We start from the raw sequence: 22,282 nt of genomic DNA, 5'->3' as shown, positions 1-22,282 counted from the left end.
TTAGTTATTTGGGTTTTTCCTCAAACCTCTTTTATGTTTTCAGGTAAGGAAGAAATGTAATCATCATAAATAATGCAGAAAAACACCAAGATAGAAAAAATTTTAATGTTTTATAAATTTCATAATTCAGATAATACCATTAACATTAGCTGAGCCACATTCCAGAAATTGTTCTGTGGATATATATACAATTAAAAGGATGGCTTGGTGAAGAATTGAATCCTTCCTATATAATAAAACCTTAATATGCAAATTGACCAAACAGCGGAATGACTGGTGGAACCACCAGCTATGATGCACACTGACCACCAGGGGGCAGACGCTCAATGCAGGAGCTGCCCCCTGGTGGTCACTGCATTCCCACAGGGGGAGTACTGCTCAGCCAGGAGCCAGGCTCACAGCTGGCGAGCACAGTGGTGGTGGCGGGACCCTCTCCTGCCTCCGCGGCAGCACTAAGGAGCAGCGAGCCGAGCGGTAAGAAGCAGCGAGCAGGAGGGTGATAAGGAGCGAGGGATCCTGGATTGCGAGAGGGGTCCCGGACTATGAGAGGAATGTCCACCAGGGGGGATCAGGCCTAAGCTGTCCGGCATACATCCCCAAGGTGTCCCGGACTGTGAGCAGGCTGGGCTGGGCTGAGAGACCCTCCACCCCTCAGTGCACGAACTTTGTGCACCAGGCCTCTAGTACAGTGATGGCAAACCTTTTGAGCTCAGCGTGTCAGCATTTTGAAAAACCCTAACTTAACTCTGGTGCCGTGTCACATATAGAAATTTTTTGATATTTGCAACCATAGTAAAACAAAGACTTATATTTTTGATATTTATTTTATATATTTAAATGCCATTTAACAAAGGAAAATCAACCAAAAAAATGAGTTCGCGTGTCACCTCTGACACGTGTGTCATAGGTTCGCCATCACTGCTCTAGTATATCTTTAAGCATGTCTTTCACTTGTTAGTTTTCTACGTTAGAAACGAGTACTTATCCTTATTTTGGATTATCATTTGTCAGTTTTCCATAGTGATAGATTCTTTTTTAACTTTTTATTTTTTTTAATTTTTATTTTTTTATTTTTATTTTTTTTTAATATATTTTATTGATTTTTTTTTTTTTTTTTACAGAGAGGAAGGGAGAGGGATAGAGAGTAAGAAACATTGATGAGAGAGAAACATCGATCAGCTGCCTCCTGCACACCCCCCTACTGGGGATGTGCCCACAACCAAGGTATATGCCCTTGACCGGAATCGAACCCAGGACCCTTGAGTCCGCAGGCCGACGCTCTATCCACTGAGCCAAACCAGTTAGGGCTAACTTTTTATTTTGAAATAACAATAGAGTCACATGCAATTTTAAGAAACAATACAAAGAGATTCTGTATATTCTTCATTTAGTGTCCCCCATAATGACATCTTGCATAACTACAGTTCAGTATCAGGAGAAAACTGACATTGAAACCATTTACAGACCTTATTTAGATTTCATTGGTTTTATATGCATTCATTTTACCTATGTGTATATTTAATTCTTTTGAAGTTTTATCATATCTGTAGATTCATGTCAACATTACCACAATCAAAATATAGAATAGTTCCATTGTAAGGATTTCTTCTACACTTTCTTAGCCACAGCCACCTCCCACTCTGATCCCCTCCATAATAATCCTGGCAACTACTGTTCTCCATCTTTATGATTTTAATATTTTAAGAATATGAAATAGAATCATTCAATACATAACCTTTTTAGATTGTCTTTTTTCACTCACCATATTTCTGTTGAGATGTGCATAGTTGAGTATAGTAGTTTGTTTCTTTCTATTGCTGAATAGTAGTACATGGTATGGATGTATCACAATTTAACCATTGGCCCATTGAAAGATATCTAGGTTGTTTACAAATAATGCTGTTGTGAAAATTTGTGTACAGGTATTAGTGTGAAAATAAGTTTTCATTTCTCTATGATCAAAGTGGGTTTAAGGTAATTATATGTGTAAAAACCTGCCATATTCTTTTCTAGAGTGGCTAAGCCACTTCACATCCCATTGTGTGTTCTGACTATTTTATTTTAGTCATTTTCATATGTGTGTAATAATATCTCATTGTGGTTTTAATTTGCATTATCCTAATGGTTAATAATATTGAACAGCTTTTCATATGTTTATGTGCCATCTGTATATCCTCTTTGGTGAACAGTCTGTTCATGTCTTTTGCCCATTTTCTAATTGGATAATTGGGCATTTTGATTTTTAAAAATTCTTTAGATATTCTAGTTACAAGGGTTTTGTGTGTTCTTTAACGTGTCTTGGTTTTGTGGATTTTAAACATGCTATAATAATATACTTTTACATTTAACTTTTTAAAATTAAAGTTTTGTAGTTTTTTCTAGTATATATCTCGTATAGATATTGTATGCATTTAGTTGTCCGTGTGAATGGGATATGTTTTTCATTATAATTTATAATGTATTGCTTATGTATGAAAAATAGTAGTTTATGTATTATTCATCATGTATTTGACTACTCAACTCTTATTAAGTCCAGAGTGTTTTTAGTTGTTCATGTTAGGTTTTTGATGTCTATAATCACATTGTCTGTGAATTACAATTCTGACACATCCTTCCCAGATTTTGTACAAATTTTTGTTTTATATTTTAACTAGAGGCCCGGTACACAAAAATTTGTGCACTCAGGGGGGTCCCTCAGCCTGGCCTATGCCCTCTTTCAGTCTGGGATCCCTCGGAGGATGTCCACCTGCTGGCTTAGGCCCCTCCCTGGGGGATTGGGCCCAAGCTGGCAGTCAGATATCCCTCTGGCATCCCGGCAACCCTCGGGGGATGTCCACTTACCAGCAGAGAGCAGACCTAAGCTGCAGTTGGACATCCTTAGCGCTGCTGAGGAGGCAGGAGAGGCTCCCACCACCACCGCTGTCCTGGCAGCCATCAGCCTGGCTTGTGGCTGAGCAGAGCTCTCCCTGTGGGAGCGCACTGATCACCAGGGGACAGCTCCTGCATTGAGCATCTACCCCCTGGTGGTCAGTGTGTGTCATAGTGACCAGTCATTCCCATTCGTTCTGCTGTTAGGGTCAGTTTGCATATTACCCTTTTATTATATAGGATAGAGGCCTGGTGCACGGGTGGGGGCCGGCTGGTTTGCCCTGAAGGGTGTCCCGGATCAGGGTGGGGGTCCCGCTGGGGTGCCTGGTCAGCCTGGGTGATGGGTTGATGGCTGTTTGAAGGCTGGTCATACCCCCTTTAGGGTTGGGAGTCCCCACTGGGGTGCCTGGCCAGTCTGGGTGAGGGCCTGAGGGCCGTTTTCAGGCTGCCCAAGCCCCCCGGCAACAGAAACTCCCAGTCTCTCCTTTTTTTTTTTTAATTCTGGGATTTATTTACCTTCTATAATTGAAACTTTGTAGCCTTGAGTGGAGCTCAGAGCCCACCTGAGCAGGGCGGGAAGCTTGGCTTCCTCCATCGCCAGGGGCCACCCAAGCCTCCTGCTCGCTGCAGCTCCATGGCCACAGCCGGCTGAAAGCAGGTATCTGGGGTTTATTTATCTTCTATAATTGAAACTGTGTTGCCTTGAGTGGAGCTCAGAGCCGGCCGCGGCAGGCGGGAATCTTGGCTTCCTCCATCACTGGGCAACCAAGCCTCCTGCTTGCTCCAGCTCCGTGGCTGCCGGCCACCATCTTGGTTGGGTAAATTTGCATATAGTCACTCTGATTGGCTGGTGGGCGTGGCTTAAGGCATAGCGATTGTATGGGCAATTTGCATGTTTGTCTTTTATTAGTGTAGATGCATTGAATGGAACATATAATAATGATAGTGTGGTGGTAATGCTCTTTGTGTCTCTTTTAAGTGGTAAATCCTTCATTAACAATTATTTTTTAATTAATTAATTATTTATTTTTTTATATCTTTATTGTTGAAAGTATTTCATATGCCCCCTCCCCCCTTTTTCCCCCTTGCCTTCCTCCACTCAGATCCCATTCCACCCCAGACCTCCACTCAGATCCCATTCCACACAGACCTATTATCTGTGTCGATGGATATTGCATATATACAGTGGGGCCTTGACTTACGAGTGTCCCAACTAACGAATTTATTGAGCTACCGATTTTTTGCATTGAGTTGACAGAGTAATTTGAGTTAACGAGCTCCTTAACGAGCTCCTTAACGAGCTCGGTCTCGGAACGAATTAAACTCGTAAGTCAAGGCCCCACTGTAGATAAAGTTCTTTAATCTCTTCTCCCCTCTCCACCCCCCTTCACTCTGAGATTTGTCAGTCTGTTCCATGTTTCTATGCCTCTGGTTCTATTTTATTCATCAGTTTATTTTGTTCATTAGATTCAATTGTTGATAGATATGTATTTATTTGCATTTTATTGTTCATATTTTTTATCTTTTCTTCTCCTCCTCCTCCTCCTCCTCTTCCTTCTCCTCCTCCTCCTCCTCCTTCTTCTTCAAGAAGACACTACAACATTTCATATAATACTGCTTTGGTAGTGATGAACTCCTTTAGTTTTTTCTTATCTGTGAAACTTTTGATCTGATCTTTAATTCTAAATGATAGTTTTGCTGGGTAGAGCAATCTTGGTTGTAGGTCCTTCCTTTTCATCATTTTGAATATTTCTTATCACTCCCTTCTGGACTGCAAAGTTTCTGTTGAGAAATCAGCTGACAGTCGTATGGGAACTCCCTTGTAGGTAACTAACTACTTTTCTTTTGCTGCTTTTATGATTCTCTCTTTGTCTCTAACCTTTGGAATTTTAATTATGATGTGTCCCGGTGTGGGCCTTTTTGGGTTCATCTTGTTTGGGACTCTATGCTTCCTGGACTTGAAAGTTTATTTCTTTCACCAGGTAGGAAAAGTTTTCTGTCATTATTTCTTCAAACAGGTTTTCAATTTCTTACTTCCTCTCTTCTCCTTCTAGAACCTCCATGATATGAATGTTGGTACTCTTGAAGTTGTACCAGAGACACCAGCTTCATATTTTTGGATTCTTTTTCTTTTTAGTCTTCTGAGTGGATGTTTTTTCTTTCTTGTATTCCATATTCTTTGTTTAAAATATGTCTTTATTGATTGAGAGAAAGAGAAAGGAAGAGAGAGAGAGAGAGAGAGAGAGATCAATCGGGGATGGAATCTGCAACCTGAGTATGTGCCCTGACCAGGAATTGAACTGGTGGCCTTTTGGTGCACAGGATGATGCTCAATCAACTGAGGCACACTGACCAGGTCCCAAATTCTTTATTTGATTCTTGGCATCCTCTGCTCTACTTTTTATTTCCTATAATTATTCTTCATTTTGTTTAGTGTATCCTACATTTCTGACTGATCCTTTTAAAAAATGTCATTGATATTTTTGTTCCTTGAAGTTCTCACTAAGTTCATTGAAGTTCTCAGTAAGTTTCTTGACATTCTGACTAACTTTCTTGAACATCCTTATAACCAGTGTTTTGAACTCTGTATCTGGTAGTTTGCTTTCTTCCATTTCATTTAGGTTTTTTTCTGGAGATTTCTTGTTCTTTCACTTGCTATATGTTTCTTTGTCTCTTTATTTTGGCTGCTTCCCTGTGTTTGTTTCTATGTATTAGATAGAATTGCTATGTCTCTTGGAATTGGTAGAGTGGTCTTGTATAGTAGGTGTACTGTAGGGCCCACTGACTTGGCCTCCCCAGTCACTGGGTGCACTGGCTCTGGGGCCTTCCAGAAGGTGCAGAGTCAGCTACTGCTTGTGCCCTGTCTGGGGCCACCTGGCACAATCTACAGAGCAATCTGTAGATGGCTGCTACTTGTGTTGGGCTTGGAGGTGTCCAGGAGAGGCCAAGCTGTGAACCTTGGCAAACTGCTGCTAGTGCCAGGCCTGGCGCCACTTATCCAGAGGTATGCAGCATACCAAGGCCAAATGCTGCTTGTTTGAGAGATTTGAGGAAAGTCTGAATCCTGAGCTAGGATAGGCCATTCATATTGTAAATACACTGGAAGAAGCTTGGGTGGGGCTGCAAATTGGGTGGGGTGGAATCTCAGGGAATCACCAGGGTGGACTAGGTTAATGGAAACTCAGATATGGCACCTGTCTGTCAGCACTCTGATGGGGTGATCTCAGCAAAAGAACAATGTCCTCTTCTAGCACTTTTGTCTGGGAAATAGCTGCTCCCAGTTCTTGCCCTGATGCCAGATAAGCTGCTGCCCCAGCACTGGAGCTCAGAGGGAGGCTAAGTCCATGCATGGGCCCTTTAAGAGGAACTGCCTGCGACTCCAGCAACCCTCCATGTCACTTAGTCACAATATCCACTGATGTTTATAAACCAAAGTTACAAGGACTTCTCTTTCCAGCACTGGAACCCTGGGCTGAGAGGTCTGGTGTGGGGCTGAGATCCCTTGCTCCTTACGGGGGACCTCTGTAGCCAAGATATCCCTCCCTGATTAAAAAAAAGGCCACATGTGGTTCTTGGACCAGGCCATTCTGTGCCTTCACTCCTCCTATTAGTCTCAACAACAGGCCATTCTGCACCTCTACTCCTCCTACTAGTCTCAACATGGCTTCTTATTTAATTCTCTAAATGTAGGACTTCTGTTCAGCCAGATTTCAGACAGTTCTGAATTATGGTTGATCTGTGGTTTAGTTGTAATTTTGATGTGGTTGTGGGAGGAGACAAATACTGCATTTACCTATGCTGCCATCTTGACTCTCCTTCTCTCTATAGATTTTTATTTTATTTATTTATTTATTTATTTATTTATTTATTTATTTATTTTTTAGATTTTTATTTTATTGGATGGCTTTTTATCATCACCTAAAATAATTATTTGATTTATTTATATAATTTACAATTATTAAATAATGTGATTTGATATACTGTTCTCAAAACATTCTTTGATTTTATTGACAAGAATTTACTTAGAGCCCTGGCTGGTTTGGCTCAGTGGGTAGAGCATCCGCCTGTAGACTGAAGGGTCCTGGGTTTGATTCTGGTCAAGGGCATATGCCCGGGTTGCGGACTCAATCCCCAGTGTGGGGCGTGCAAGAGGCAGCCAATCAATGACTCTCTCTCATCATTGATGTTTCTGTCTCTCTCTCCTTCTCCCTTCCTCTCTGAAATCAATAAAAATATATATTTTTTAAAAAAGAATTTACTTAGAATCTACATTGAACATTTTAACTGAAAATAATTTAAATTACTTCCCTAGTAACTCCTGTTCCCATTTCTATCAGTAGCTTTTCTAAACTTTTATATTTCCTTAAAGTCCCTATAATACTTCCCTGTTGTTCATCTCCCTCCAGCAGTGACTTGTTCTACTTAGCAGAGAAAATAGAGGTCGCAAAATAAAAAGCCTATATAATAAAGGGGGAATATGCAAATTGACCGTCACCCCACCACAAAGATGGTGGCGCCCACAGCATAGGTGGGGTTTCCGTAACACAAGATGGCTGCATCCACAGTGGAGGCTGAGTTCCCGTAACGAGCCTTAACGAGCAATCAGCAGGGACCTGAGGCTGCGACCCCCGCCCTGGCATCAGGCCAGGGGACCTGAGGCCACCTGGTGGGGCTTGACGGGGAACCTCAAGGTGCACCTCCAGCCCTGGTGCTGGGCCGGGGGACCTCAGGTTGCTCCCCCCGCCCTGGCGTAAGGCTGGGGGACCTTAGGCTGCGCCCCCTGCCCAGCAGGGCTTGACGGGGGACCACAGGCTGCACCCCCCACCTGGTGGGGCTTGATGGGGGACCTCAGGCTGCGTCCCCTGCCCTGGCGCCGGGCCACGGGACCTGAGGCTGTACCCCCTGCCCGGGAGGGCTTGACAAGCGTGGGACTGGCTGGGTTTGGATCTAGCCCAATTGGGGGGGGGGGCTGGCCAGGTCTGGGTCTCATGTGATTTTGAGGCACACATGGGTGGGCAGGGACTTGACTCTGGGTCCCATGGTGCACCCCAGACTCTGACAGGAGGAAGATTTTCATATACATTTTACTAATTTTCTTTCATTTCTGATACTTTCCTTATAGAGAAAGAGAAAATAGCATTATTAAAATATTTCCTCTAATTAATCCCCACCAGGCCACTCGTAGATATATAACATAGTCTTTATTTTACCCAACATGTATAAAATGTTATTCATTTTATAAAGGAAATTGACAGATGTTATATGTTATATGTTATATGTAATCTATAAATATATTTCCTATTTACAATAATTAGATAAAATATATACACTATATAAAGAGTAAGGCAAAAGTAGGTTTATAGTTCATATGGAAAAATAATACAGTAATTAATAAATAAAAATAAATTGTTTCATGTACTCACAATTATAAACCTACTTTTGCCCCTCCATGTATATATATAAAACCTATACTACACACACATACAAAAATTTTGTGTTGTCTTATATTCATGTAATAGTGCTTGGCATATCTTTAGGCATCTCTTTATTCTCAACATTTTTCTATCATTTTGTTGTTTTATGTCCCTTGGGAGTTTATAGCTGAATTGTGTGAGTGTGCACTGACTCAATTTGAGTCTTGATTTTTTAGTAGTAGAATTTAACACATTTGCATATAATTACTGTTGTTTGCTCTTATTCTTTTCATATTGTTTCATATTCCCTCATTACTATTTGCTTGTTCTTTTATTTTTTCACTCCCGATTCTTACTGATTCAGTTAAATTATTTTTGTTCTTTTTTCACCCTTTTGATAGTTGCAAGTTCTGCATCTTAACATCTGTCATTGTTCCTTGAACAAAGTACAAAATCTATAAAAGAATTTTACTTATTTGCATTATTCCAGGTTACTGATGTTAGTTTTTGTTAAATTTTGCCTCTAACAGAATACTGTAGGAATACTTTTTTAACAATTGTATTAAGCTTCACACACACATATCAGCCTTCATTTAGACTTAACTTTAAATTTTATCAGTTTCTTTGCTCAGCTCCATATGTTTTTCAAATATTATTTTCATTTGCCTATTTCTCTATTCTCTTCCTTTTCCATTTCCAGCCTTAGGTAATTTCACTTTGCCCTCACAAGTGCATAATATTTTGACAGAGTACAGAACTCTAAATTAAAAATTTTTTCCTCTAGAAGCTATGTTGGGGCTGACTGGCAGACCCTGAGTGACAGATGAATGGATTACTCTGGCACAGGTTTCTGTGAAAGAGAGGGCTAAGGGACTGCTTGGCTATAGCAACCAAGCAGCCTCATTTGCCTGTCTCCTTAGGCTTTTATTATAACAACAGCTTGAACTAAAATTAACTATTAGATACTATCAGCAGGGTAAGCATCCTTGAGAAGGCAGAAGCTTCTACAAGGTCATGTCTAAAGACTAAACATAGAGATTCCAGTAAAACATCCAGGGGCTCAGACTTGTTTGGAAAAGTCAAGGCAGGGTCTGCCACCTTTGGTAAGGTTCCCCTAGAGATCCCCAACCTTTTGGAGAATTCTCCTTACAGACTTTCCAACCAAGTCCCGTGCTTCCCCACAAAGCTATGTAAAGAAGGTTTCACTGTGGTTTTTTTTTTGACATTTGATTTCAAGTTATAAATCTTATTTCTTCTGGTTCTTAGGTGCTACTCTCTTTTGGAAGTTTGTAGGATTTCTCTTTAACTTTAGAGTTCAGAAATTTTTTAATGTACTTAGAGTGAGCCTTTTCACATTTCTCCTATAAAACCATTAGTTTGCATAAATCTGGAGACATGTACCTTTATTCACTCAAGTAAATATTTTTTCTTTGTTGATTTATTTGTTACTCTCTCTTCAGCAATTATCTGTTTTTGTTTTTCTTGAAGAATTCATATTTGATCAATATTGGTTCTCCAGACCTACCCTGTTTATTTCCAGCCTTTCTCAATGTGTTCTTCTTTGTTTTTCTTTGTTTTCTCTCCTTTTTAGGAGATTTCCATGGCTTGGTCTTCAATTAGCTTTTTGTTTTTCAATTCTATGCCATTCTACCAGTCAGCTATTTTACTGCATTTTTAGTTTTAAGCAAGTTTTTTTTGTTCACTGTTTACTTCTTTTGCATGGCAGCCTATTCTTATTTTATGGATGTAATAGCATATCATATTTTGGGGGAAGGGATATTAAATATATTTTTTTCTTGTTTTAATTCCTTTCTTTCCTCTTTCCCCAGGGATTTGCTCTGTTTATATTTAGCTTGCATGTCCTTGACTTTCCTCAAATGCCTGGTGATCCTTGATTGTGATTTATATTTTTAAACAAGGGACTATATTAATTGGATGTTGGTATGACTTTCTTCAACTACCTAAAGAAACGGGCAAAATATAGAAATGGGAAATTTACAGAAAAAGAAAGTTAAAATGCCAAGTAAGAATATGAAAAAATGTTCATTCCTGTTAGTCATTGAAAAATACAAATTATAATAATAAAGGAGTAACCTTTTATAACTGTTATATTGGCAACATTTTTACATTGTTGGGAAGAACGAAGCACAACTGGGACTCATGCCAGTGAGAATATAATTAGTCTAACAACTTGGGAATGTAACGTGGCCATTTCTAGTAAAGATGATCATACTGTTTGTGCTCCTTGAATCCATTTTAGAGCAGTGTTTTTTAAACTTGAGCTTGTAACTCATTACCAGGTACTGAAATCAATTTAACAGACAATGATCAGTACTTTTTTAAAAAATATATTTTTTGTTGATTTCAGAAAGTAAGGGAGAGGAGGAGAGAGAGAGAAACATCAATGATGAGAGAGAATCATTGATCAGCTGTCTCCTGCATGCCCCACACTGGGGATCAAGCCCGCAACCCAGGCATATGCCCTGACTGGAATTGAACCCTGACCTCCTGGGTTGATAGGTTGACACTCAACCACTGAGCCATGCCGTCTGGGAGATCAGTACTTTTTTTAAAATGATGTAAGATAAAACAGGTAGAATAGAATGGAAAATATCCAGAGAGCAGGTATTGTTTCATGAAATAATTATATAATAATTTATACATTACTTGTTCTAGGTCACAATGTAAAATGCATTCCTAAGTATGAATCACTCTAAAAAAAGGGGTGAAACCACTGCCTTAGAGACATTCTCCTACAAATGTACAAGTAAACATGCAAGATAATCTGTATTACAATTATGTTTGCAACAGTAAATAATTGAAAATAATTAGAACTCAGAGAATTAGTAAATAAATTGCAATATAGTCATACAATGGGATGGTATACAGTAGGTAAGATGAATAAATTAGAGATTTGTGTATCAATACAAATAGATCTCATAACATAATGTTGAGGGAAAAAGGAACTAATGGTATGATACCACTTATATAAAGCTAAAGCATACACAATATCTTATATTATCTATACATGTTGGTAAAAAAGTGAAAACATATATAGGAAAGATAAATGATAAGTAGGCACAGTATGAGCCAGAGGGGAATAGGATCAGTGAGACATACCAAGGGGCTTGCTTCAGTTGTTTTACTTTTTAAGCTAGGTGGTAAATATTGAGAAGCACATTACATTGTTCTCTATCTCTCCTCCTGTGTGTCCAAATATTTTATTTAAACTAAATTAAATTAAATTAAAACACATAGGCAGAAAAGTCCTGTTGAAGTATTTTGATTATCTTGACCTTGTCATAATTTTGTAAGTCAATTGTTATAGCCAGGGAAGTGGAAGAAATACTCTGGCCACACCTGGGTCCTATTCCCACCCTTTTGGTAGGGTGGGGTGGGAAGTAGAACAGACATGTCTTATCACCAGAAGAAACAGGACTAAACAGTTACCAGAGATTTTCTTTTTTTGTTGTAATTTTTTAAAATCTTTATTGTTGAAATTATTACTTATGTCCCCTTTTTCCACACATTGACCACTTCTAGCCCACCCCCACCCCACCCCCGGCCCCTACCCCAGGCCTTCACCACCCTATTTTCTGTGTCCAGGGGTTATGCATATATGTATACAGTTCTTTGGTTGATCTCTTCCCACCCACACACCCTCCCCTGCCTTCCCTCTGAGATTCCGCAGTCTGTTCCATGGTTCTTTGTCTCTGGATTTATTTTGTTCATCAGTTTATTTTGTTCATTAGATTCTTCATATGAGTGAGATCATATGATACTTGTATTTCTCTGACTGGCTTATTTTGCTTAGCATTAAAAAAAAGGCTGTGCTACATTTACACCATGGAATACTATGCAGCAGTAAAAAAAGGGGGGTGGGTCTCTTACTTTTTGAGACAGCATGGAGGGACCTGCAGAGATTTTCTTTTACTTTTCTGATTCAGTTGTTTTCATCCTTATTTTCTTTGAGATTTTTGGGGTAGTTTCCTTTTTAACTTATTTAGTTAAATTCTTATTTATTTTTATTCCCAGAGGAATTAATTATAATTGTAGATTCTCACCCTCTCACATGTCCTGCCAACAATATCAAGGCTCCCACTCAGGAACTATTTCGGAATTTTAGCATTTATTTTATTGAACTCTTGTAGACTTGATTCATCTCATCTTTTTGTAAAAGTTTTAGTAACTGTACACAATTTATTAATACATAAATAACATATAATTATGAGGTTATATACTTTCCCTCTCAGAACTCTATAGATTGTCTCCATGGTCCTACGACATTTAGTTTTATGGAAGTCTAAAGGCAACTTAATTTTTGGCCCTTTTTTGTTAAGGTCATTTTGTATAAATGAGCTTTGAAAGAGGAATGTTTGTTTCTTTTAAAAGCTACAAGAAGCTTAATTTGGGGTCTCATCATTTATCTCAATGAGAAAAATCCTTTAAATGACCAGGTTTAGATTTTTTTTCTCTCTCTCTTTGAGTTTTGCTTCTGCTCCATTTTTTAGTTGCCTTTACTTTGTTATTGGCTTCCTTGACCTTTCCCTATTGTTATAATACCTGTTTTTATTGAATAGCACTTTATCTTCTCTATAGCTCTATTATATATATACTATATATAATATATACATCTCTATGTATATGTATACATATATACACATATATATACATATATATGTAGTGTATGTCTATATACAGACACACACTTAATATCATTTTAGTTTCTTTGACTTTTTCTGGCATTCTGGCTAAACTCTGTATGTGTCTGTTTCCCACTGCATTTTGAGCCCTGTGAGACGTGTTCATTTAGAATTTTCTAATTCAATACCTGGGACTTTAAAGGGGCTCAGTAAATATTTTCTGAATGAATAAATGTAGAATGGCCAATTTTGTACCTTTTATTTGTCGTCAATCAATTCTCTGTGGGGTCAATTCTGCTCTATGCAGATTTGGACTGTCATGCTGCATTGGGTGGGAGGGGGTAATATTTATGTTTATGTGTTTTATTGTTTATCTTGGCCAGCTTTCTTTTTGCATAAATCTCTCCCCCCCCCCCCCCACCGTCTCCTACAAAAAATTAATTTTGGAAGCAACCTTCCCTGTCCAAGTCCACAGGACATTTCTTTCATTTTCATGTGCTGCTTCCCCTCCGCCACCCCCCCATTAAATAGAACTTACATTTTGTGTTGTTTATTCTGTTTATTTATTCTTGAAAGTGGAAAAGTACAACAGGGCCACTGTCAGTTCACTGGCATCTGTGTGCTGTATGGCCCACTGTCACCACTAATGCTGGAGGGCAGGTTTTGTACGAGGCCCTAACAGTTTTCAGTGCCCAGGAGAAGTTCATCTGGTGTCAGTCTGTTGGCCTAACATGGCATCTTTTCTTGTCCCTTTTTCCTGCTTTGCTGAAATATAATGTATGTTCTAAAAACTCTGAGGTACACTTTATGAAAAAGTACTACTATCAATTTATCCCCAGAAGGTACCATTTTTAGGTCTCCTTCATGCCTTTTGTCTCCATCTTAAGCATTTTATTTTCAGCCATGACGGATAGAAGGAGTTAAAAGATTCAGAATGAATATGGATAAGCAATAAATAACCTACAGCTCACTGTACATGGCCTATCTAATTTTAAAATATTTTATTCTATCTTTTATAACCCCCCCTTTACATTATGGGGGTTCCTCTAAAATTTAAAAATAGAATTATCATATGATCCAGTAATTTCACTTCTGAGTATTTATCTGGAAAAATAAAACACTAATTCAAAAAAATATATATGTACTTCCATGTTTATTGCAGCATTATTTACAATAGCCAAGATATGAAAACAACCTGTATCCATTGATGGGTGAGTACATGTTGAAAAAAAAAAAAAGATTATATATATTAGAGGCCAGGTGCACGAAATTCATGCATGGGGGTGGGTCCCAAAGCCTGACCTGCACCCTCTCTAATCTGGGAGCCCTCAGGGGAGCCCTCTTCAATCTGGGAGCCCTGACGGCTTAGGCCCACTCCCCATGGTTCTCTGCTCTCTGTGGGACCTGGCCGCTCCACGCCCGCTGCCCAGAGGCTCTCTGCGGCTGGGGCGGGATGCTTATCTTGTCACCACAGGGATGACGCAGGCGTCCTGCCCCAGCTGCTCTGCGTGCACACACGCTGCCCAGAGGCCCTCCGCGGCCAGGGCAGAACACTTGTCTTGAAGCAAGCATTCCGCCAGGCCGCTCATGCTGCCTGCTCTCAGTGGCCACCCCCACAAGACTGGGGGACTCCAGTGGGGCTGAGGGGACTGGGCGCCACCATCTTGTGGCTATGGGTGCTGTCATCTTTGTAATGGAGTGACGGTTAATTTGCAAATTACCCTTTTATTAGATAGGATATATACTAGGTGTACTGGTTACAAATAGCGAATTTTGTAAAAGAAAACACTATAATTTCAAGAGAAACATCGAAAGTGCTTTATTCAAAGTAATGTCCATCACTAGCTACACATCTCCCCATCTTTCAGGTAATTTGTGGATACCGTCCCAATAGAACTTTTATTGTTTTGAGACAAACTATTCAGAGACCCAATTTTCTACTTCTTTGTATGTTGTTTTTTAAAATATATTTTTATTGATTTCAAAGAGGGAGGGAGAAGAAGAGAGAGGTAGAAACATCAATGATGAGAAAGAGTCATTGATCGGCTGCCTCCTGCATGGCTCCCATGGGGGATCAAATCCGCAACCCAGGCATGTGCTCTTGACTGGAATTGAACCTGGGACCCTTCAGTCTGCAGGCCGACGCTCTATCCACTGAGCCAAACCAGCTAGGACTCTTCATATGTTTTGAAGTGCTGCTCAGAAAGGGCATGTGCCATCGATCTGAACAAGTGGTAATCTGAAGGAGCAAGGTCTGGTGAATATGGCGGGTGGGTTAATACTTCCCAGGCAAGATCTTTTAACATGTCTTTAACTTGTTTTGAAGTGTGTGATGGTGCGTCATCATGAAGCAAAATTACTTTGCTGTATCTTCTGGAACATTTGGTCATTTCATGATCAAAGTATGGTTCAAATTAATTATTTTTGTCGGTAGCGATCAGTATTAATGGCTTCATCTGGTTTTAGAAGCTCATAATACACCACACCTTCCTGATCCCAACAATTGCAGAGCATTGTCTTCTTTCCCAAGCAATTTGGCCTTGCAGTCAATGTTGATGGTTGACCTGGATCAACCCATGATTTTGTGCATTTGGGATTCTCAAAATAAGTCCACTTTTCATCGCCAGTCACTATTCGATGCAAAAAAGACTTTCTTTCATGCTGTTGAAGCAACATTTTACTGAGGACTTTTCAGTTTTCCATTTGTCTTTTGTTCAGTTGATGTGGCACCCATTTTCCTTCCTTTAAAATCTTTCCCATTGCTTATAAATGATCGAAAATTGTTTGCTGAGCAACATTTAATCTTTCTGCAAGTTCTTGCGTTTGACACGCATCTTCATCCAATAATGCTTGTAATTGTTGGTCTTCAAACTTTTTCAGTTGACCTGGACGTTCTTTGTCTTTCACATAGAAATCGTCACTTTTAAAGCTTTTAAACTAGCGTTCACAAGTATCTTGAAATGGAGCATGTTCACCATAAACTTCCCGAAGTTTTCAGCAGCACTTTTCTTCAAAATAAAGTAATGAATTATAACTTCCCACAAATGCTCTTTTTTGGACATGAAATTCAGCATTTTTAAGTGTAAAAATATCTATGATGTTAACACCTTCAGCAAATTTGACATATGAAGTTTTGAAACTTGTTGTCAATACAACAAAATAGCATACATATCAAATCGCATATATATCAACATATGTGTAACTCCATCTATTGAAAAAAATCCAAATTATTAACTGGTACACCTAGTACACACACACACACACACACACACACACACACACACACACACACAATGGAATATTATTCCGTCATTAAAAAGAATAAATTTTTGTCATTTGTAACAACATGGATGGACCTTTAGGGCATTATGCTAAGTGAAATAAGTCAGAGAAAGATAAATACTATATGATCTCACTCATGTTGAATCTAGAAAACACCACCAAAACAAAAATAAGTTTATATATTAAAGAGAACAGATTGGTGGTTGTCAAAGGCATAGGATGCCAGTGGATGAAATGGGTGGAGGTGGTCAAAGGTACAAACTTGCAGTTATAAAACTAGTAAGTCATGGAGATGTAATAAAAAATAAAATACAGTAATCAAACTGGTGTAAACAAATAAATATAATGTATCTGAGCTTTCCCAGTGCATTTGGCAAATTTTTTCTTGATATCTTCATGAATGAAATGGAAAATTATGAATTAAATGATATGATGAGGTGAATTCACAGTTAAGCTAAAAAAAAGTGCGTCACCCCAAGAAATTCAATAAAAAGAAAAAAGATCCCCTGAATTTACAGATAGGAGAAATGATACACACATAAAGGTGATAACTTCTGAATCATAATGATCAGTTAACAACAACTCAGAAATAGATGAGGGTTTAGGTCTGATTATTAGCAGGTAGTGTTGAGTGCTGGTTGGCTCATTTATTAAATAAAGGTGCAGTGAATGATATGATTAGGGTGGGTGCACATGGAGTGACCAGCACAATTGCTCAGATTATGGAAAGGGCAGCCTCAAATTTAAAATTATGGGGACAGGTGTTCAGTCTGGGGGTGAGATGGAGCTGGCCATGGTCTGAAGAGAACAGTGTAGGAAAGAGAGCTTCACATTAATTTGTAGGAGACCTGGGGGGGCTGTAACTGCATGGTTTGAAAGTATGGGTTTTGATTTTCCTCAAAATAGGCTCCCCAGAATTGAAGACTAATGATCCCATGAAATTTTAGAACATTATTAAACTTAGTTTATGTTAGAGTTATTATGATAATAGGTACATTTAAAATATGAAAATAATAAATTCAAAAAAGGGAATACTATATTAGAGGCATTATATATATTCTATGTTAATTCCCACTGTTATTAATTTCATTGCCCCTAAAATATTTGCTTTTCCAATTAATAATTAGCTCCAAAGAGCAGGGCTTGTGTTTTTCTATCCCTGTGCTTAGTTTTGTTCGTTGAGTACGGGCTACAGTGAATCAGGAAATGCTGGCTAACTGTTATATTAATACTAGAGGTCCAGTGCACGAAATTTGTGCACTCAGGGATGGGGGTCCCTCACCCTGGCCTGTGCCCTCTCGCAGTTCACAAGCCCTTGGGGGATGTCCGACTGCCATAGAGGCAGGAGAGGCCACAGCACTCGCCAGCTGTGAGCCTGGCTTCTGGCTGAGCAGCTCTCCCCCTGTGGGAGTGCACTGACCACCAGGGGGGCAGCTCCTGCATTGAGCATCTGCCCCCTGGTGGTCAGTGTACATCATAGCGACCAGTCGTTCCACCGTTCAGTCGATTTGCATATTAGCCTTTTATTATATAAGATAATGTCCTGAAAATGTTTATAATTTTAGTGGAATTAGCATTATAACTAGCTTGTTACAGTGAGAATTGAGCAGAGCAATGGGTAACTGACAAAAGTCATGTCATATCATATATATATATATATACCATATATAATTTGTACTCTGTTTTGATGTCAGGGAGTACATATTTAGTTGAAATTCCTATAGTTGACTATCTGTTCCTTAGTGTAGTAGAACTACATAGATAAAGATAATACACAAATACATTTAGCCATTAAAAATGTGTTAATGTTAGCTTTAGTTCAGTAGATAGAGCGTTGGCCTGTAGATCAAATCCAGGGTGTGATTTCAGTCAAGGGTACATACTGTTGCTCTCACATCGATGTTTCTGTCTTTCCCTCTCTCTTCCAGTCTTCCTAAAAATCAGTGGAAAAATATCCTCGGGTGAGGATTAACAAAAAATAAATAAAAATTTGTTAATGTTAAATATTTGAACACTAGAGGCTCAGTGCACGAAATTTCCTAGGTGTGACTGGCGATCAGGGCTGATGGGGGCCTTCTGGCTGCCGGCCAGGCCTTCCTATGTTCCATGCCGCCCCCAGCTGGTCAGCGCACATCATAGCGAGTGATCAAACTCCCAGTCTCCTGGTTGAACTCCTGAGGGGACAATTTGAAAGTTAGGTTTTGATATATATATAGATTGAGTATTTAAAATTCAAAAAATAATTTTTTTAATATATTTTATTGATTTTTTACAGAGAGGAAGGGAGAGAGGTAGAGAGTTAGAAACATCGATGAGAAAGAAACATCGATCGGCTGCCTCCTGCACACTCCCTACTGGGGATGTGCCCACAACCAAGGTACATGCCCTTGACCGGAATCGAACCTGGGACCCTTGAGTCCGCAGGCTGATGCTCTATCCACTGAGCCAAACCGGCCAGGGCAAAATTTATATTTTTAAAAAATGTGTAAGTGGCTCAGGAATTTAGAAGTGTCTAGGACACAATAAAGACAAAATTATATCTCAATTATTATGTCTTTCTGTATAGTGAAACAATTCATTAACTGTTATGGAACGTTTTGAAATAATGGCAGCTAAGCATTATAGAGTACCTCACATCTAATAGGCCCTGTGCAAGGTGCTCTGCATGCCTTTAATCCTTACAACAGTCCTGAGAAGGAGATGTTATTATAACCATTTACAGGTAAAAACACAGAACTTGGAGAGATCACATACTGTGCCCAAGAGCACCCAGGTAGTAATCAACAGACTGTTTACTTTGCCCAACCATCTAATGATCATTTCAGCACCTACCCCACTTCCACATTACATACACTTTTTAAATATACTTTGCCTTTATTTATGTTTAGGCCTGATTATTAAAGAAAGACCTAATGCATATTTATCATTTTGTTCTTGTATTTTATAAAGGGACAGGACACAATGTTCTTCCAATGTTCTTTCTTTTTTGCACCTGAAACCACCCACTGAGTCTCACAGTGTGATCTTCACATACTTTATCTTTCAGTGCTGAGTCAACTTTCTGAATCAGTTTTAGAGACTGATTGGGGTCCTTTAACATTCTTTTAAAACTTATCCTTGCCCTAAAAGTGGACAACTTCCCCCTTATATTTACCCTCCCACATTGGGAAGTTAAGGCATCCTTACTGAAAACATGAAATATTTTTTTAAGTCTTTTGTTTATTGTCAAAATTTATACCAACAGTTGTAATTTATACTTCATAACATATACTAGTATGTATCCCATTGGAATTCTTGATCACAGTCAATACTGAATGAATTTATTAGAAGGATATAAGGTAATTCACAGATCTATCAAATACTAGGGAACCAGATTTAGGAAGTAGGAATCTAGGAGGATGAGGGATTTAGAACCATAGCCAAGGTTATGCCACAGGAATAGCTAGTTAGAAGAGCGCTGTTATCAACTGGTATACATGTTTGTGTACACATTTACATATAATATTCTTCACTGTTAATAAGAAAAATATTAAGAGAAATTGAATTAACTCAAAATAATCAATAGGGTATTGGTAAAATAAATTATAATAATTAAGAAGAACTTATCAAATAATTATGTAATGTATCTGTATAATGGAATACTATATTGCAATAAAAATATTACAGACCTAAACATGCACTTATAGAATGATATTCAAGATATAAAAAGTTTGGAAAAGTTACAAAATACTATATTTAGAACTATTTTATTTTAAAACATATTTACTTTTATATGTATAGAAAAAAACTCAGGAGTAGTATATTCCAAACTGATAATTGGTATCTCTGGGTCATTTGTTAATGGGAGCCTTTGATTTATTATACCATATTTCTGTAATGCTTGAAATATTTTTGCTAATAGATGTAAAGTAAATGAATATAAGACAATGATTGCTACATTTGGCTTCCTCTGCTGTATGTAAATTGATGTTCTCAAAATCAAGAATTGATACTCCTTGCCCTTCTCTCTTCACCTTCTGCCATGGTAGTCCTCATTTCATCAATGAGTATAGTCAGTTGAATATTTAAAGAGTGAAGAACAGACTCTACATTGCTGTTGAGTGGAATGCTTTTAAATATCGCCTTAGCATAGTATGTGGATCTTAATTCCACTTTAGTTTTATATGTTTTATTTTATCTACTATTATTATTAGCATCAGTTTTTAGTCTAAATATCAGGTTATTCTCTAAAGGTATTCTTTTTTCCATTCTTGCATAATACTTGTATTTCTATTATAAGAGGAAATTTTAACTTAGAGAAAAAACTTTTAGGTAAAGTTTAAAAATATTTTTCATGTGTTTAAATTCGGCATAAAACTTGATGAAACTCATTTTAATTGGATTTTAATATAGCAAATTACTGAATTGAAAACTTAAGTCATTTTAGTATAACAATTTAATCATGTTAAGAATAAGTTAATGATTTTTATTTTTTTTTATTTGTTTTTAGCATTCCATATTGGAAGAGGAGATTTCTAAAGATGAAAAAAATGCCTTTGTTTAGTAAATCACATAAAAATCCAGCAGAAATTGTGAAAATTCTGAAAGACAACTTAGCCATTTTGGAAAAGCAAGACAAAAAGACAGACAAGGTATGAGCTAAAACAATAACATTATTATTAAAATATATTTATTCCAAGACCAAAAACCAACATAAAAGTTTAATGAAGTACCCCAAATATGGTCTGTGATTTACATAGGGTCTCTGTAAATACATTTAAATTTATTTTAGGTTTTATGCATCTGTTAATTGTTGAGTCTATTGTCTTGAACTCTTGGTATATCAGGACAACCCTCTAATCAACTAAAATTTCTTTATTAAAATTTTTTTACTGATTTAGAGAAAGAGAAGGAGAAGAGAGAGAGCGCGCGTGCAAGAGACACATTGATTTATTGTTCTACTTTTTTTAAAATATATTTTTATTGATTTCAGAAGGGAAGGGAGAGGGAGAGAGAGAAACATCAATGCTGAGAGAGAATCATCCATCAGCTGCCTCCTACACACCCCACACTGGGTACCGAGCCTGCAACCCGGGCACGTGCCCTCAGCCGGAACCAAACCCGGGACCCTTCAGTCCACAGGCTGACACTCCGTCCACTGAGCCAAACCAGCCAGGGCTGTTCTACTTCTTTATGCATTGGTTGATTCTTGTATGTGCTCTGACTGGGGATTGAACCTGAAACCTTGGTGTATCAGTACAATGCTTTAACCAACTGAGATACTTGACCAGGGTGGTCTTGAGCTCTTGATTCATTATCTGGAGCCTCTGACCAACCCTGGATTCCTCTAGACTACATAGCTTAAAAATCTAAGTGGTTATCTATATATATAAAAGCCTAAGCAACTGGCTGACCGACCAACCAGTAGCTATGATGCACACTGACCACCAGGAGGCAGATGCTCAACTCAGAAGCAGAAACCACAGGCATGGAAACATGGAAGAGACTGATGAATCTCAGAGGGAAGCGGGGAGGGAAGAATGGGGGAAGAGATTAACCATAGATCTTATATGCATACTAGAGGTCCAGTGCATGGATTCGTGCACTGGTGAGGTACCTCAGCCTGGCCTGCACCCTCTCGCAATCTGGGACCCCTTAGGGGATGTCAGAGAGCCAGTTTTGACCTGATTCCCTCAGGCCAAGCTGAGGGACCCCACCAGTGCACAAATCCATGCACCAGGCCTCTACTACTGGTATAATATTATATTGGCATGAAGGGTAAAAAGCTTTTATTTAAAGGTTAACTGATAGTTTCTACTGCAGTAGAACATTTTAACATTGTTTTAAAATCCTACCATGTAGTGCTCCGCATTGGAAGGACTTTTTAGTGTTAATATCTATAAATTAAATACCCTCGTGTGCAAAGTGTATTTCTGTCTCAGTGTCTGATACAATCTTGTGTTCTTATAAGGATGTAGAAGTATATTTTTCATCCTACATCTTGTAAGTAATATAGAAATATATTTTAATCCTAGTGTACTTGTAATATTGAACCAACTATTGGTCCAAGTAGAAAAAAAAGACCTTTATAAAAGA

At 38.5% G+C, this 22,282-nt stretch overlaps 1 protein-coding gene across 9 annotated transcripts in view; it reads left to right on the top strand.

Annotated features, from left to right (window-relative positions):
• The window catches only part of CAB39L (calcium binding protein 39 like), a 156,756-nt gene that overhangs the window by 60,312 nt on the left and 74,162 nt on the right, over positions 1-22,282 (top strand). For all 9 annotated transcript variants that reach the window (XM_023748655.1, XM_023748647.1, XM_023748649.1 and 6 more), the window contains one exon: positions 20,697-20,838. In XM_023748655.1, the coding sequence (XP_023604423.1) occupies positions 20,728-20,838 (111 nt within the window). In that variant the 5' untranslated portion in view covers positions 20,697-20,727. The remainder of the gene's footprint in view (positions 1-20,696; positions 20,839-22,282) is intronic.

The sequence above is a fragment of the Myotis lucifugus genome, unplaced genomic scaffold (genome assembly GCF_000147115.1).
Source record: "Myotis lucifugus unplaced genomic scaffold, Myoluc2.0 scaffold_7, whole genome shotgun sequence".
Classification (NCBI taxonomy): domain Eukaryota; kingdom Metazoa; phylum Chordata; class Mammalia; order Chiroptera; family Vespertilionidae; genus Myotis; species Myotis lucifugus.
The sequence above is the reverse complement of the archived record's forward strand: the minus strand, read 5'-3'. Positions and strand labels throughout refer to the sequence as shown.